Source organism: Mugil cephalus, chromosome 20, assembly GCF_022458985.1.
Source record: "Mugil cephalus isolate CIBA_MC_2020 chromosome 20, CIBA_Mcephalus_1.1, whole genome shotgun sequence".
NCBI classification, from domain to species: Eukaryota; Metazoa; Chordata; class Actinopteri; order Mugiliformes; family Mugilidae; genus Mugil; species Mugil cephalus.
Window position 1 is genome coordinate 21,233,176 of NC_061789.1, and position 14,862 is coordinate 21,248,037.

Here is a 14,862-nt window from a genome sequence, read left to right on the forward strand (position 1 = left end):
CTGATTCTCACTGTCTCTGATAATGCCTCTTAGCTGTTGTAAAATCATTGTAATGTACAGCTTCTCATGGCTTATTACTTACATTATGATATCATTTACATTGATCCTGTTAGAACTGGGGGATTAAAAACAGCAAAAAATGATCTTAGCCTCTTCCAGAGTGGGAGTACAATGGCAATCCAGATCTTGTTGGCTACCGCGTGCAGTACTCCAAAGCAGGATCCAAAGGGGGAGTTCTTTCCCACATTATCATCGACCGGCTGGAGAGGGAGTTCACTATAGAGGACTTGGAAGAGTGGACGGAGTACGAGGTCAGAGTTCAGGCCGTCAATGGGATTGGTTTCGGACCCTGGAGTCAGGCAGTCTACGGCAGGACCAGGGAGTCTGGTGAGGATGGAATTATGTGTACATATGGCACGTTTACACAAGCATGCTTGAAGTCTTCTAAATGTTGTCCGTTATCTCCTACAGTGCCCTCCAGTGGTCCCACTAATGTGTCAGCATTTGCCACCACCTCCAGTAGCATACTTGTGCGATGGGGAGAAGTCCAAGAGGCTGACCGCAATGGACTAATCCTGGGCTATAAGGTCACAGCTCATACCTTACACCATAAAGTGATCCATAATTCACAATCAGCTTAATCTATATGCGACTCATGGTGCTACGAAATCTTATTAGAGTACCTCTCTTCATCTTTTCATCTTTCAGGTTGTGTATAAGGCGAAGGACTCAGACACAGCTCCCAACTTCTGGACAGTAGAGGGAAACACCAGTCACAGTGTCCAGCTGAGTGGTCTGGGCAAGTATGTCCTCTATGAGATCCAGGTCCTGGCATTCACTCGGATAGGAGACGGAAGGAGCAGCTCCCCATCGATCTTAGAGAGGACCTTGGATGATGGTAAAGTGTTTTAAAAACCAGTTTAAACTTGCTGTTATTTTTGAAACAGTTTTTTTCTGTCTAAATGTATACAAACAAATTACAGTTTCACTTTTTAGTGATTTTGTATTGGGAGCTTTTTAATAATTTATGGAATTGTTTTTTAAGATAAGTTTTAAGAAATGATTGAAGAAACTACAGTATTCTTGCCATATTATTTATTTTAGTAATTTTATAAATGACAGTACCAGGCCCTCCAGTCGGCATCCTGTTCCCAGAAGTCAGAACCACCTCAGTCAGGCTCATCTGGCAACCTCCTGCACAGCCCAATGGTATTATACTAGGTGAGTTAACACTATGCAGACATTCATCTGGGCCTTTAAATAATAATGTGAGGTAAAAGCAGGGTAATGCAATTGTGTCTGTCTTTGTCTGTCTTTGAGCTAGGTGATTTAAAGGCCTGTGCAAAATGTATTAGAGATTAGACAAAACTGGTTTTATCTGCACTATTATTTGAATTATTTTCCCTGGTGATCCATTTTTACACCATGTATTGATATGGGTTTGTCTCCTCAGCCTATCAGATCACACACAGGCGAAACTCTTCAAACAGCAACGCTGCCACTGTTGACGTGCTGAGCCCCAGCGCGCGGCAGTACACAGCATCTGGACTGAAACCAGAAATGGTTTATGTGTTCCGCCTCACTGCTCAAACACGAAAGGGTTGGGGGGAAGCTGCCGAGGCTTTGGTGGTCACAACAGAAAAGAGAGGTAAGCATAAAATCCTCCAGCCAAAATGTATTATTTAAATGATTCAATCGGAATATTAAGTCTGAGATGAACTGCGTGTTTGCCCTTCAGCACGACCCCAACCCACAAGCCGTCCCACAGTGCCTCAAGAGGAAGTTCAGGCTCGCAGAGTGCTGTTGTCATGGGAACCAGGCAGCGATGGCCTGTCTCCAGTTCGTTACTATACGGTCCAGTACAGAGAGCTTCCAGACAGCAACTGGACTGTCCACTCTGCATCAGTTGGTCATGAGACACACTCCTACATAGTAGACAGGTAAATCGAAAAGTCCACTGTTACACTTGTAAAAATCTTGTTTTATTCTCTTGTTTCATGTCACACACTATACACACTTTTTATTGTTTTCTCACTTCAAAGGTTAAAGCCGTTCACTTCTTATCAGTTCCGCGTTAAAGCCACCAATGATATTGGAGACAGTGAATACAGTAAAGAGAGTGAGGCCATCACTACACTGCAGGATGGTAAGAACCTTTAAGTAGACATGGACACTATGTAGCTGTTGAAAGGGAACTCTAAGCTTATGAAGAAAGGAATAATTGCTATGCAGGTGCACTTTTATCCTCCCTAGCTGGTTTGCTAACACCTTTAATCTTGTCTAGTCCCAGACAAGGCCCCTACCGTACTGTCTGTTACGCCTCACACCACCACATCTGTGCTGGTCCGTTGGCAGGTACACCAATGTTCAATTATTCTCTGAACAGACAAATGGATGATGAATGTGGAATTTATCGACTAAAGCAGCTGTAGCTGCTGTTGTGTATACAGTATTTCTTAAATATTGAATATTTACCAGATCCTCTCTCCTCCTCCTCAGCCTCCATCAGAGGACCATATAAATGGAGTGCTGTTGGGGTTTAGGGTCAGGTATCGAGAATTACACTATGACAGGGTTCGCAGCTTCACTGTCCGCACGGTAAACAGTCCCTCAACCAACTGGGCAGATCTTGCCGGTGAGTTAACCATATACTGTTTAGCCATCAGCAGCTGTCTGTAGTTATAAATACACTTCATCAAGACCTGCTGTTTGTTGTAAAAAAAACAAAAAAAAACATAAACAGAATGTGTCACCTTTTCACATATCCGCGAACTACCTTTATCTTACTCACCCTGGCCATTATCTGTCCAAACTGCAGCTCCTTACAGCATCAGGAATTTGAGCGAATCCTCGCTCACCCAATATGAACTGGATAGTAAGTGTCTCATTTTAAGCCTCTTCAATCCGTCTACCTCTGTTCGTGTACCTTCTATTCTTCTATTAATTTCTACAAAATATACCATTTGTATAACAGTACCGGCAAGTTCCATCCTCCTGTGGCTCTTAGAAGCCTCATCCTGTGAGACAGATTCTTATGTCTTTAGTTTCTCACATCCACCCAACCTTTATTTCAGCATGTTTTCTTTATTTTTAATCCCCAACAACTCTTCCCCGTGTCCCCACAACATCTCTTTTCATCACTTTTCTGTCTAATTCCAAACTTTTGTTCTTTTGGTTCATGTTGCAGTGTTGTCTTGTCACAGGCGTCGGCATGCCTGTGCATCTCTCTGGAGCAACTTCTTTTTGTTCCTTCCTCGCAGCTGTTCTGTTACAGTGCTGCTATGTGTTGTCTCCTTGCAGATTTGAGTAAACACAAACGCTATGAGATTCGTCTCAGTGTGTATAACGCCGTGGGAGAAGGTCCGAGCAGCGCTCCGCAGGAGGTGTTTGTGGGCGAGGCGGGTATGCTTCTTTTCTCTTCCCTTGTATGCAGAATGTGTTTAGTCTACTTAGGTGTAATCTTTAATTCCAACATATACAAATAAAATCACACATAAAATTTGCATAAAACTTACATAGTTTTATTATTCAAACTCTGCCCCATTCTAGTCCCAACTGCCTCTCCCCAAAATGTGGTCATCCAGTCCTCAACAGCCACTCAGCTGGATGTTACATGGGACCCACCTCCTCTGGATGCTCAGAACGGAGATATACAAGGTTACAAGGTAACCGCTTTGTTTTTTTTGCCGTATTACCGGGAAAGCATCATGCATTTCATATTCATACAGTAACATCCACTAAAATGCTATGAATTCGACTTTATTCTGTTTTTAGATCTATTTCTGGGAGTTTCAGCTCCAGAATGAGACAGAGCGAATGCGCACTCTGTTCTTGCCAGAGCTTGGAGTGAAGCTTAAAAACCTGACAGGCTACACCACCTACATGATCAGTGTGGCTGCCTTCAACGCTGCGGGGGACGGGCCCCGCTCTCTGGCCACCAGAGGGCGCACTCAGCAAGCAGGTGAGTTACACTATAGATGCATGAGATTATAGTGATTCCTCATAGGCCAGTGCCATTTATCCTTAGTGTAAGATTTCTGCCAACATCATGCGAATCATGTGAAGGATAGTGCTTTTGTGCTCCCTAAAATAAATGAGTGCTTTCATCTTTAGTCACAGTGCTAGACAAGACTGCAAACTGCAGTTGTGACTATGGTGTGTCCTGGGAGATATAGCTTGAGAGATTAGAGTCTTTTTGGCACCTCCTCCAGTACACGCCATGCGGGTGGACGTCTAATGACAACAGAGGAGCATAGAATAAAGTGGGCGTCAGAGGGGGGGTGCGCAACTGACAAAGACATCTGTGTTTACAAGTTAGCGAGAGTCCTTCCACTGCGGTTTCAGCAAAAAAGAATGGTTTACAGTATAAATTTCTCTTGTCTTTGCCACCCCCTTGAAGGCTGTGACATTGGCAAAGGATACAAAGTGCTGAGAACTTACAAACCCAAGCAGGAATTTTGCCTCATTGCACCACAGGCTTCTGGGAAGTGAGCCAACACAAGCTTTTGTGATTTTTATGCAGAATTGTGGGTAAATCCTCACACTTAGCTGGATCTTGGTCTGGTCAGCAGGCAGAATTCCTAAAGCTCTTCTTCAAGGTCACAGAATGAGTTTGAGTTTGTACACCCTTGTGCCGACTTTTCATGCCGATTCTCAGTGACTCATTTGTCTGACGGTAATGTTAGGTTTGACATGCTCAAGTGTAATAGGAACACATTACAATATTAAATATAAAAAAATATATTTTTTATATTTAGTCTACTTCAGGGTAACATATTCAGATGATTGCATTTCATATTTGTAACAGAGTATGCTGTGTATGTTTTTGTCTCAGTATGCAGACGAGATCCAACTCTCATCATGTCTCTTATCCCTTTCCTTTCCAAAAGCACCGACTGCTCCCAGCTACATTCACTTCAGTGAGTTGACCACCACCTCCGTCAATGTGTCCTGGGGAGAGCCCAAGCAGGCCAACGGCATCATTGAGGGATACCGCCTGGTTTATGAGCCCTGTTCTCCAGTTGATGGTGAGAAACTGTGCCTAGAGCCTAACAGCTCCACCGTCTCTTGATATTCCCCAGCTGGCTTTTTCAGGCAGTAATCTACATCCTCTAGCCTGTTAACCATATTCCTTTTTAACTCATGCCGCATAAACCTATGCTTCAATTTGTTACAGATGACAGTAAGCCCTGCAGTGACATACTGTATATGACATAAATTAAATTTACTATAGTTCTCTGGTGAGATTTCACAGCTTGTAGTTTCACAGAAAGAAACATGGTTCATAACTGGCTAAGTGTGGTTGCCTGGACCAGATTGTCACATAAATTGGGAGCAGAGGTTGCTGGAATCCCTGGGCTATCCACTAGACCCAGAGTGAAAGTGAGCATAGTAGTAAAGACACTGAATGTCTGGGTCTTTCATAAAAAGGGTATATCTTTTCTGTTTTTTCTGTTTGGACAAAGGCAGTTAGAAGCAGTGACAGTACATTTTGTGTTCCAAATGCAAAATTGTCCATGTGCCTCATACCCTGTCTGTCTGAGCTTATGTGTTTTCCTTATATTAACCATGCAGACCTTGCATTACCATCAGACCTTGGTAACTCAATCGCAACGGACCAGCTTTACGTACGTGTGGTCACACCTGGCACTGAAATGCCACACACATCCTAAGTCAGAACTTCCACTCTGATTTCAAGATCGTTTGAATGATCTGTATAAATTGAAACCAACTGTGTACAGCAGACTGTTCATGAACCAGAGGACTAGATAGTTGATCCCTGGTTCAAAGGCCTGAAGTGTCTCTGAACAAAACACTGACTGTCACCAGTGTGTGAAAGTGTGTGTGCTTTTGTGAACAAATGGGTCAATGTGTCATTGTGAATGTAAAACATTATATAATTACAAGACCATATTTCAGTTCAATTATTGATGTTTTTTACTTTAGAGACCCACACAAAGCTCAGATTATAACAGAACCCTGGAAGCTTCCAAACTCTGCAGCTGCACTGAGAGATGCAGCGTAAGGAAAATCTTCAGTATAATGATTAACCAAGTTTTTTTTCATGTTGCAACACACACAGCTTTCTTATATTTATCCACTGAATTTGTTAGATTTATTTATGAGACAAAAGGCTTTTATTACAAATGAACAGAAATAATTTATGCCTGTTTTTACTTTTTATTCATAATAGTAGTTGTGATTTTTTTTGTCCTCTGTTGAGCAGTTGGTTTTTAATGTGAGCCAGGGAGCATAGTGTGGTTACACTGCCAAAACCATGTGGGCAAATGTACACCAGACCACCTCCTAATGCGGTCAGAGATCAGATCACTCAAATGTGTCTTCACTGTGTCCTGGGTGTGTTTCCATCTGTGTTTTAAGCTGACCACTTGCGATTGGACTGCCAAATGCTACTGCAAGGCTGAATGTGGCTTCTGTGTTTGCTCTTCAGAACAAAGCTTGGCTATTTGGTGCTTGCAGAAAGCAGTATCTAGAGTCTTAGTGTTTCCTGTACAGACTCCTCTCCTCGCACTCCAGGTGTCAGTAAGATAGTGACAGTAGATGTGAAAGGCAGCTCTCCCTTGTGGATGAAGATCAAGGACCTGGCTGACGGTGTCACTTATAACTTTCGCATCCGAGCCAAAACACTCACTTATGGCCCTGAGGTGGAGGCCAACATCACCACTGGACCTGGAGAAGGTGGGAAACCTTAAGGTTTTTTTTCCCCGAGTGTTAATGTTCAGAGAGATTTCTTGCCTTTCTTTTTAAATATCCACCATTTGTATCTTTACAAGGATCCCCTGGTCCTCCTGGAGAACCCTTTATTTCTAGGTATGGCACTGCCCTGACACTGCATTGGACAAGTGGTGATCAAGGCCGTGCACCTATCACACGATACGTTATTGAGGCCAGACCTTCTGGTGAGCTGGTTGCATCAAGAGTTATTGCAAATATCTGAACCAATCTGTCCATCATTCAGCTTTGGTTTTACTCATCCGTTTTCTCATTTTGCCTTTAGATGAAGGATTGTGGGATATCCTTGTGAAAGACATTCCTAAGGAAGTGACTTCCTACACACTTAATCTGGACATGCTTCGAGAAGGAGTCACCTATGACTTTCGAGTTATTGCTGTCAATGACTATGGCTATGGGTCCCCCAGTGCCCCCTCTCCTTCTATATCAGGTTAGTTTGCTTTCAACTGAAATGAGAGAGAGTTAATACAAAACGTATTTTACTTACGTATTGTTATGTGTTGTATTTTAAGCCCAGAAAGTGTCTCCCTTCTATGAGGAGTGGTGGTTCTTGGTCGTTATCGCTCTGGTGGGCCTCATCTTTATCCTCCTTCTTGTTTTCATCCTGATCATCCGAGGGCAGAGTAAAAAATACACCAAAAAAGCAGACACAGGTAAGACAAACCCTTCAGTTTCTCTGTTTATTCTACTGAAGATATTGAGTAGAATTGCCTTCCTGCACATTTAAAGACCAGCACAATGGATCAAATTACCTAGATCTCCATACATTGTTTGGCTGACGGGGGAAAGATAAAGGTTGTTGTGTGTGTGTTACAGGCAGGGGAATAAATATCATTGTTCGCATTTAAATGCAGTGAGGATCAATATTAGGATAAATGGCTAGGCAAAAGTGTAATCCATAGATCATTAGTTAGTCTGAGAGTAATTATATAACTACAGCACAAGTGGCTACCATACCACTATATCAACAAGACAATGTTCACGATAGTAAATTATTCAAGTTGACTGTACTGCTCCTTGAAACTATTTTATCATGGTCTTCAAACACATACAGGAAATCAATCTATGTTGGTAGACTTTGTTAATTGTTAATGTTAATGCATTATTGTTAGTAAGTAACTGTCACAGGAGGAGCATCTGGAAGGAGTTTTTAGTCCAAGAGTGCAGCAGCATGAAGTAGGTAATGGACAGAAAAGTGAAACAGAATGGAAGTAGTTGTGGGGAAAAAAGTCAGGTTAGGTCAAGCCTTCCAAAAGCCTTGTATCTGTGACTTTTTATCTTTGCCTGTCAGGGTTTCCAGGGTTAGAAAGCGGAGCTTTGTGAGGCCAGCACATATTTGTTTGAGAACACAAATAAGGCTTCTAACCTCAGCCCAATTTTCTACATGTGAACCATCCTACAGGAGGCTGATAGTTTTAAAGATGGTGATCTAGCCATTGAATCATCAAAGAGCTTGCAATTATACACTAAAGTAAGGGAAGTATGATTAACGACTAGTTTTATTTCAGAAAAAAATGTGTCATTGTGCATTATGTTTATCTAATCCTTAAGAGTGAATTTGATTCGAGATTTCATTAAAGTCTGCAAATTATTTATTTTATTCCATAACACAAACAATGTCGTCCTCATATCCCTGTCCAGGCAACCACTCCAACTGCACGGCACTACCTCTGACCCATGGAGAGATGGTGCATCTGGATGAGGGACGCTTCCCATCCCTGGAGCTCAACAATAGACGTCTGTCTGTGAAAAACTCCTTTTGCCGCAAAAACGGAATCTACACCCGGTCAGTCGCCATTGCTTTTAGTATGCAGTCTGCTGTACACATTATTAACTCAGTTTAGTCTGTATTTCTTCTTCCAGTTTAGTGTGTTACTTGTAACTACTTTTTTTTTGGCAAAAAGCAACAATGTAGCGCTGTGTTCTCCTCGTCCTGCACATTTGTATGTCAACCTTGAGAGAGCAGACCAAGAGTACAGGCACCCAACTGCTGTTCCTTATCATCTTGTTTATGTTCAGTCTTTGTGTGAAATAGTTTCTAAGGGGTCAACAAAATACCTGCTGATTAGCATCCAAGTGTGTCTGCATGTGCCCTTTGTCTGTCCATCACATATTTTATGTTTGTTTAGGACTTGATAATCACACCCTGTAGCTTCATTGAAGTAGTGTTTACTGAACACACCACACCTTACCTATTTACGATCCTTGCCATAAATCCCTTCTGTAGGACTTAAAGACACAGTAACCTGCACCTGCAGTCCAACAAGACACAATAAGAACACAAAACTGAATGTTTTCAGACATAACAACATTGACGATGGGCGGCGGAACAGCTCCTCAAAAGTGACACATGTAGAGCTCCCCCTGGTGCCTGGCTGCAGCATAGGTCATAAGCTCCACCCCCTCCATGTTAGTGGGTGGGACTGGGACCAAATTCAAACACCAAATTACAAGTCAAATATTTTTTTTCAAGGATAGTTACTATCATTTTAAGTAGTTAATATAATGCTGATGCATGTTCAAGTCTGATCTGATAAGTTTTGCTTAATTCATTATTAGAAAAAGGATGTGTCATCATGATGACTACAAGGCAACCTCCCCGTAAAGCGGTCCATTACGGCCGTGAGAGTTGAAAAAACAAACAAAAAAAAACAAACAAGTAAACTCTATAATCCTACATTTTTTTGTAATTGGTGGAGGTAGAGCGGAGCGCAGTATTTATCAAATAAAAAAGCAAGAGTCAAAAGTGTGAGTGGCCCATCAATAACATTTTTACACTGGCTTCACTCTCATGTCCCAGGGAAAATAGTCTCAATTTGGCCAACGCAAGGGAGTTGGGATGTCTTGTCCATATTTATATATAGTCTATGGTCCATCACTTTAGACAAACAGTGCTCATGGTCAGCAGATAGCAGGACTTTGGTAGAGTAATGTTTATGTAAACATTTGATAAGAGGAATTTCTCAACTTTGCCATGTGAAGTTTGTGTGGAGAGGTTGGATCATGGCTGGGTGGATGGTTGATTGGTTCTGTTGGGGGTTCAGAGTCTGCTTCTTGTCACAGCACAGAAAAAAATATGTTGCACATTAGTTTCCACAATATGGTGGAATGTGCCGAGGGTGCACTGAAGAACTGGGGAACTTGTTATTTTCTCCTTGACCACAGAGGCCAAGGAGGGGATCAAAGGGCCTTGAGTAGCTCCCTTTCTTCGAAGATCTGCTAATGATCTGTAAACCAAGGACAAAGAGTGAGAGGGCTCCCTGTGGGATATTTGAAAGGGGGAAGAAAAGAAGGATGAATTAGACAGACAAGACTAGAGAGAAATTCTGTGTTCCTAAATAATTCAAAGCTCAGAATCTTGATTGCCCCTCCTCCCCTACACTCACGTAGCCCCATCCTTTCATTTCAGAGTCAACCTTGTTGAATATTTTTGTCACGGTCCACCCCCTTTAACCTAAAGGAGACGTCCCTTTGTTGTGTCAAACCTTTCATGGTCATTGTCATGTTGTGTCTCCCAGGCTTGTTCTAGGCTGTCAAGGTTGTCTACCTCATACCTTGATATTACACTTCATCATTTTATCCTTGTCTATTCTGCCCCTACATGCAACATTTTCCATTTCAGATCCTTTAAAAATTCTCATTAATGCATGCTGGTGGCCATGACTACTTTGTCATTTTTAGCCCTTTTTTTCCTGAAACCAACTGAGCAAACGTGTATGTTAATGCTCTATCAGCCTGAGTTGTGTACTCAAGCCACTTATGACAATGATGCAAGGGTTGAGGTCTACTTTTGCCTAATTGACAACTCAATTTCAGTCTCATCAAACACTAGATGCATCAGCAGTGACTAAACAAAAACAAAAATTGAAGACAAAAATTGTCTTCACAGAATTTTCTTTCTGCTTCACTTGGACCTAAAGGCTAGAGTGTAAAGGAGCTTGAGGTCTTTTTGCTTGATTTGAGACTGTGAGAAATTTGTTATACTCACAGAGTTCAAGCCATGCTTTGTTGTCATTTTTTGTCTGTAAAGTCATTCAGCTTTAATCACCACATAGAGTCATTTCAAAAATATTCTTTTTATACGCAGGCTCCAGTTTGACTTTCCCTGTGAAGCTCACAAATGACGACCAATTATAATGTCGTCCCTGCACTGTGTATTAGTGGCTTCCGTGAATGCACAGATTACCCATCAGAACTATGTCAGAAGTATGTAATCATTGTCACTGAATTCCCTGGGAGATGCAAAACTTCTTAATTTCCAAACCACTTTCCAAGTTTAATTGGTGCCAGTCACAGCACTAACATGTTTCTTTTTAAGTTTGCACACACATTGTCACCCACGAGAGATTCCTTTTCCTTCCAATCTTATGTCGTTTTCTGGTCTGCATTGTTCCGTCTTGCTTTTTATTACTGACACACAATCTTAAATTTGTCTCCAGGTCTCCTCCAAGACCCAGTCCTGGAAGTCTGCACTACTCAGATGAGGATGTCAGCACTAAGTATAATGATCTAATCCCAGCAGAGAGCAGTAGTTTAACTGAAAAACCCTCTGAGATATCTGACTCTCAGGTAAGCAGTGTCCTTGGCCTATGGCCAATGCCATAATAAAATAAAAATAATACATTTAAAGGATGAAATTCATAATGAATTCATTGTTTTCAACAATTCAACAATTTGAATTCATCCAGGGTAACGGTGTAACCGTTTCAAACAAAAACAAATATCATGCTGCACTTTCCTTTGTCACATACCTGGGCTACTCCCTTGATAATTCTGCTGAAACTAGAAAGCTGTCTAGTTATGGAACAGAATCTCTGATCAAATTTTTATGACGCTCGGCAAGACAGCCTGCCTCAAGTGGTTCACCTCCAAATTAAATATCCTCTCTTAAAATACCTTAGTCTTCGCTGACATCTTTAATATTGGATTCCCACATGGGCAGGGTGTATACAACCAATCCTTGCGTTTCATGTTTGGTATAATATCTTCATGACAAATAAATGTCCCTCAAACATGAAATTATTTCTTCATGTGGGCTGCTGGGTCTCTGGCTTATTGTCTTACATGAACAGCTCAGTGTGGGTGGAATAGTGATGGGGGAGGGGTGTTAAGAGATAATAAATTCAAGAGGTAGTGAAGCAGATCATAGCAGATTCTAAACATCTGTTGCTCCACGCTCACACAACATCCCCCTGGACAATTTGTCTGGTACCTGCGCAGCCAAAACACTGTTTAACCTGGTTTGTGCAAACACTCCTCTCCCGTGAGACACAGGCTGGCGTTATTCTTTCTCTGCACAGCCTCCCACTGTTTACCTGCCACTTGTGTAAATAAATGGTGCCTCGACATCTGTTGAGCTGTAGTGTCTCAATAAAAAAAGTGAATGGGCAAGCACTTGTGAGAGCAATTTGCTGTCTTTTTAGCCGTTTGTCTTTCTCAGCAAGTGCAATGTAACTACCAGATTCACCCACACAAGTACAGTATTTGCAACCTAAAAGAGTGACGCCGTTATGCAGTAATTCAAGAGAAGCAAACTAATCGTGTAAACATAATCTCTTTCCAATTTTAGGACACTCTTGTGTACACTTATGTATGTTCTCCACAGAGCTATGGGTGAGCTCCTACATATGAAAACTGTCTGCCCCATAGAATTGTGTATAGAATAATAGATGTTATCTGCTGTGCTATGACTCAGTGTCATGTAGTTTGTCAGACAAAAGAATTAGTCTTGATCTAAGAGTGGAAATGTTGCTGTGATCCATTGTAGTAAACGTCCCATGTCCATGTAGTATTTTTCTTAACAATCAATTGCTAACAACCTTTGCTGATCGACTTACAGGGTAGCGACAGCGAATATGAGATGGATCAGAGCCGGCAGAAGACCCACTCCTTTGTCAACCACTACATCAGTGATCCCACCTACTACAACTCCTGGCGGAGACAGCAGAAGGGCGTCTCTCGTCCACCGGCGTACGGCTACTCCCAGCCCGAGCCTCTGGTGGAACAAGAGTCACGTCAGCACCCACCGCCCGTGCCACCTCTGCCCCCTCTCATCCCTCAGAATGCCCCATCCCCACAGCCCCAGGGTCAGGGCCAGGGCACTCTGTTCAGGCCTAAGGGAAGCCGGACTCCCACACCCTCCCTTCTGTCCTCCGAACCCCCCAGCCAGCACAACACCCTCTACCGCCCCCCCAGCAGCTTGGGCTGTGCCGCTCAGGCACCTACCGCAGGCTTCTCCTCTTTTGTTTGACACACAGCTCTCCTTGAAATAACAACAGGACCATGAGGACGAGTTTTCATTTCGTTGTTGTTTATTTGTATCTTGCTCTTTTTTTTTTTAATCTTCTGCTCTGTCTGTCAGACAGAGTTGTAGCCCAATATTAGCATTGCAGGCATCTTAAATAGTGCTTTCTCCTCTGTGAAGAGTGTGTGCGTATGATTGTGTTTAGCACATATGCTTGGTTAATCAGTGTATTATGTATTTTATAAAAAGACAATCATTTGAAGATTTTTATGCGTTACTTTAGCAAATCTATTTGGGGGATCAACCATGAAAATGATAAAGAATAGAACCTGAAAACTGAATCTTTTAAAACACAGTATTATTGTTTAATATAAGAACTTTATGTAAACGACCACCGTAGAACCATAAACAGGATGGATTATTTGGCTTGCTGAGACTGGCCTATGGGGGGCCAAGGATCGAACTGAGAGATGGACTTGAAGAGAGGCACTTGTGGTCACCTTGGCCCTTAGTTGCCTTTGACTCTTGCGCTGCCTATTCACTGTTGCAACTGCGTTACGTGTTTACTATGTATTCGTCGCATATTGTTTACCAGGTGTTTATATCAATCAGCTTGAAGCTCAACATTTTCAGAACATCACTAGTGATAATGTTGTGAATCACATTAAAGCATTGTGCCACCTTTATAGTAGTCTGAGGATGCTGATTGTGTGCTGGTACTTTAAGAGTACTCCAGTTTCTTTTCGATTATTGGGAACAATAACATGCAACTGGTCATGTGTAAAAATGCTCAGAAAAAAGACTTTATATGTTCCCACAGTACAATTTCAGTTTACTCATTAGGCTGATGACAGTCGACTGTGTAAGACTATTTAAAGTATTTATTTATGTATGGACAGCTACAGGACATTTGTTTTATTTGTGAAATGTTTTCATGATTTACGTGACATGTACGTCGAACGTGTTACAGTGTAACATGCCGTGTGTGATTTTTGGAAACATGTTCTATGCTAACACAGCAGTATACATATGGAATGCTGAGATGTTTATACAATACTTTTGAATATGCTGGTTCTTTACAAAGGTTGAATGGGATATTGCTGTGCTGGAGTTGGACCCATCATGTATAGACTAGAACGATCTTCAAGTTCCACAAACACCATCTGTCAAATTTCCAATGTGAACTTTGCTGTATACATCATGAAGGAGACAGTATGGCCCTATTCCATACTACACATGGTAGCTCTCTAAAATAAATTATTTTATTTTGTAAAGTTTGTCTTCATAAATCATCAGAATATTTCAGGACCTAAAGGAGTATTTTGTCAAATATTCAGTGACTTTGTAAGATATTGTTGTGTTACTCAGCCCTACAATGGGACATAATTGGTATGCATGAGAGCAGTGAGTTCCTTGGACAGATCTGAAGAAGAACTTGATCTGGTGCAGGCATGCTGAAAATCAGCAGGATCAGACAGGTGCCCAGATAATCTTCTTATTTCAGGCCAGAAAACATTGATTTTAAGCAACTCAAAGGGAAGAAGAATAGAGGGAACGAGTTGAGGAAAAATATAGAAAAAGGCAAATGTCAAGTGCAGATATTTGCTGCTGGAACAGTCTTTTGCCCTCATCTGAAACACAAACGGTTTAAATTCAGTATAAATCACGTTTATTAAAGTTATTAAATTCACAGAAGTCAATTCTTTGATTAGGATGCAGATGTAAATGTTACTGGATATATCAGATGTGTTTTCACCTAACTGTATTAGTCCAATATTGTTAGGGGTTAGCGCTGATGCCTTCCAACGAGAAGGTCTGGGAAGGTTTGAGTCCAGCTCAGGCCTTTCTGGGTGGAGTTTGCATGT

At 41.7% G+C, this 14,862-nt stretch overlaps 1 protein-coding gene across 3 annotated transcripts in view; it reads left to right on the forward strand.

Annotated features, from left to right (window-relative positions):
• sdk2a (sidekick cell adhesion molecule 2a) overlaps window positions 1–14,271 on the forward strand; it is an 80,500-nt gene extending 66,229 nt beyond the window's left edge. The window contains exons 25-46 of one of the 3 annotated variants that reach the window (XM_047572930.1): window positions 150–387; window positions 472–587; window positions 709–898; window positions 1,123–1,221; window positions 1,454–1,648; window positions 1,739–1,940; window positions 2,043–2,146; window positions 2,285–2,355; window positions 2,500–2,635; window positions 2,819–2,875; window positions 3,301–3,402; window positions 3,550–3,665; window positions 3,775–3,961; window positions 4,890–5,027; window positions 6,538–6,699; window positions 6,795–6,920; window positions 7,019–7,183; window positions 7,266–7,406; window positions 8,395–8,539; window positions 11,193–11,322; window positions 12,323–12,366; window positions 12,593–14,271. In XM_047572930.1, coding sequence (XP_047428886.1) covers window positions 150–387; window positions 472–587; window positions 709–898; window positions 1,123–1,221; window positions 1,454–1,648; window positions 1,739–1,940; window positions 2,043–2,146; window positions 2,285–2,355; window positions 2,500–2,635; window positions 2,819–2,875; window positions 3,301–3,402; window positions 3,550–3,665; window positions 3,775–3,961; window positions 4,890–5,027; window positions 6,538–6,699; window positions 6,795–6,920; window positions 7,019–7,183; window positions 7,266–7,406; window positions 8,395–8,539; window positions 11,193–11,322; window positions 12,323–12,366; window positions 12,593–13,025 — 3,297 coding nt within the window. In that variant the 3' untranslated portion in view covers window positions 13,026–14,271. Of the gene's footprint in view, window positions 1–149; window positions 388–471; window positions 588–708; window positions 899–1,122; window positions 1,222–1,453; window positions 1,649–1,738; window positions 1,941–2,042; window positions 2,147–2,284; window positions 2,356–2,499; window positions 2,636–2,818; window positions 2,876–3,300; window positions 3,403–3,549; window positions 3,666–3,774; window positions 3,962–4,889; window positions 5,028–6,516; window positions 6,700–6,794; window positions 6,921–7,018; window positions 7,184–7,265; window positions 7,407–8,394; window positions 8,540–11,192; window positions 11,323–12,322; window positions 12,367–12,592 lie in introns of all 3 variants that reach the window. The other 2 variants (XM_047572931.1, XM_047572933.1) reach the window with 2 other exon arrangements.
• The last annotated feature ends 591 nt before the right edge of the window (window positions 14,272–14,862 follow it).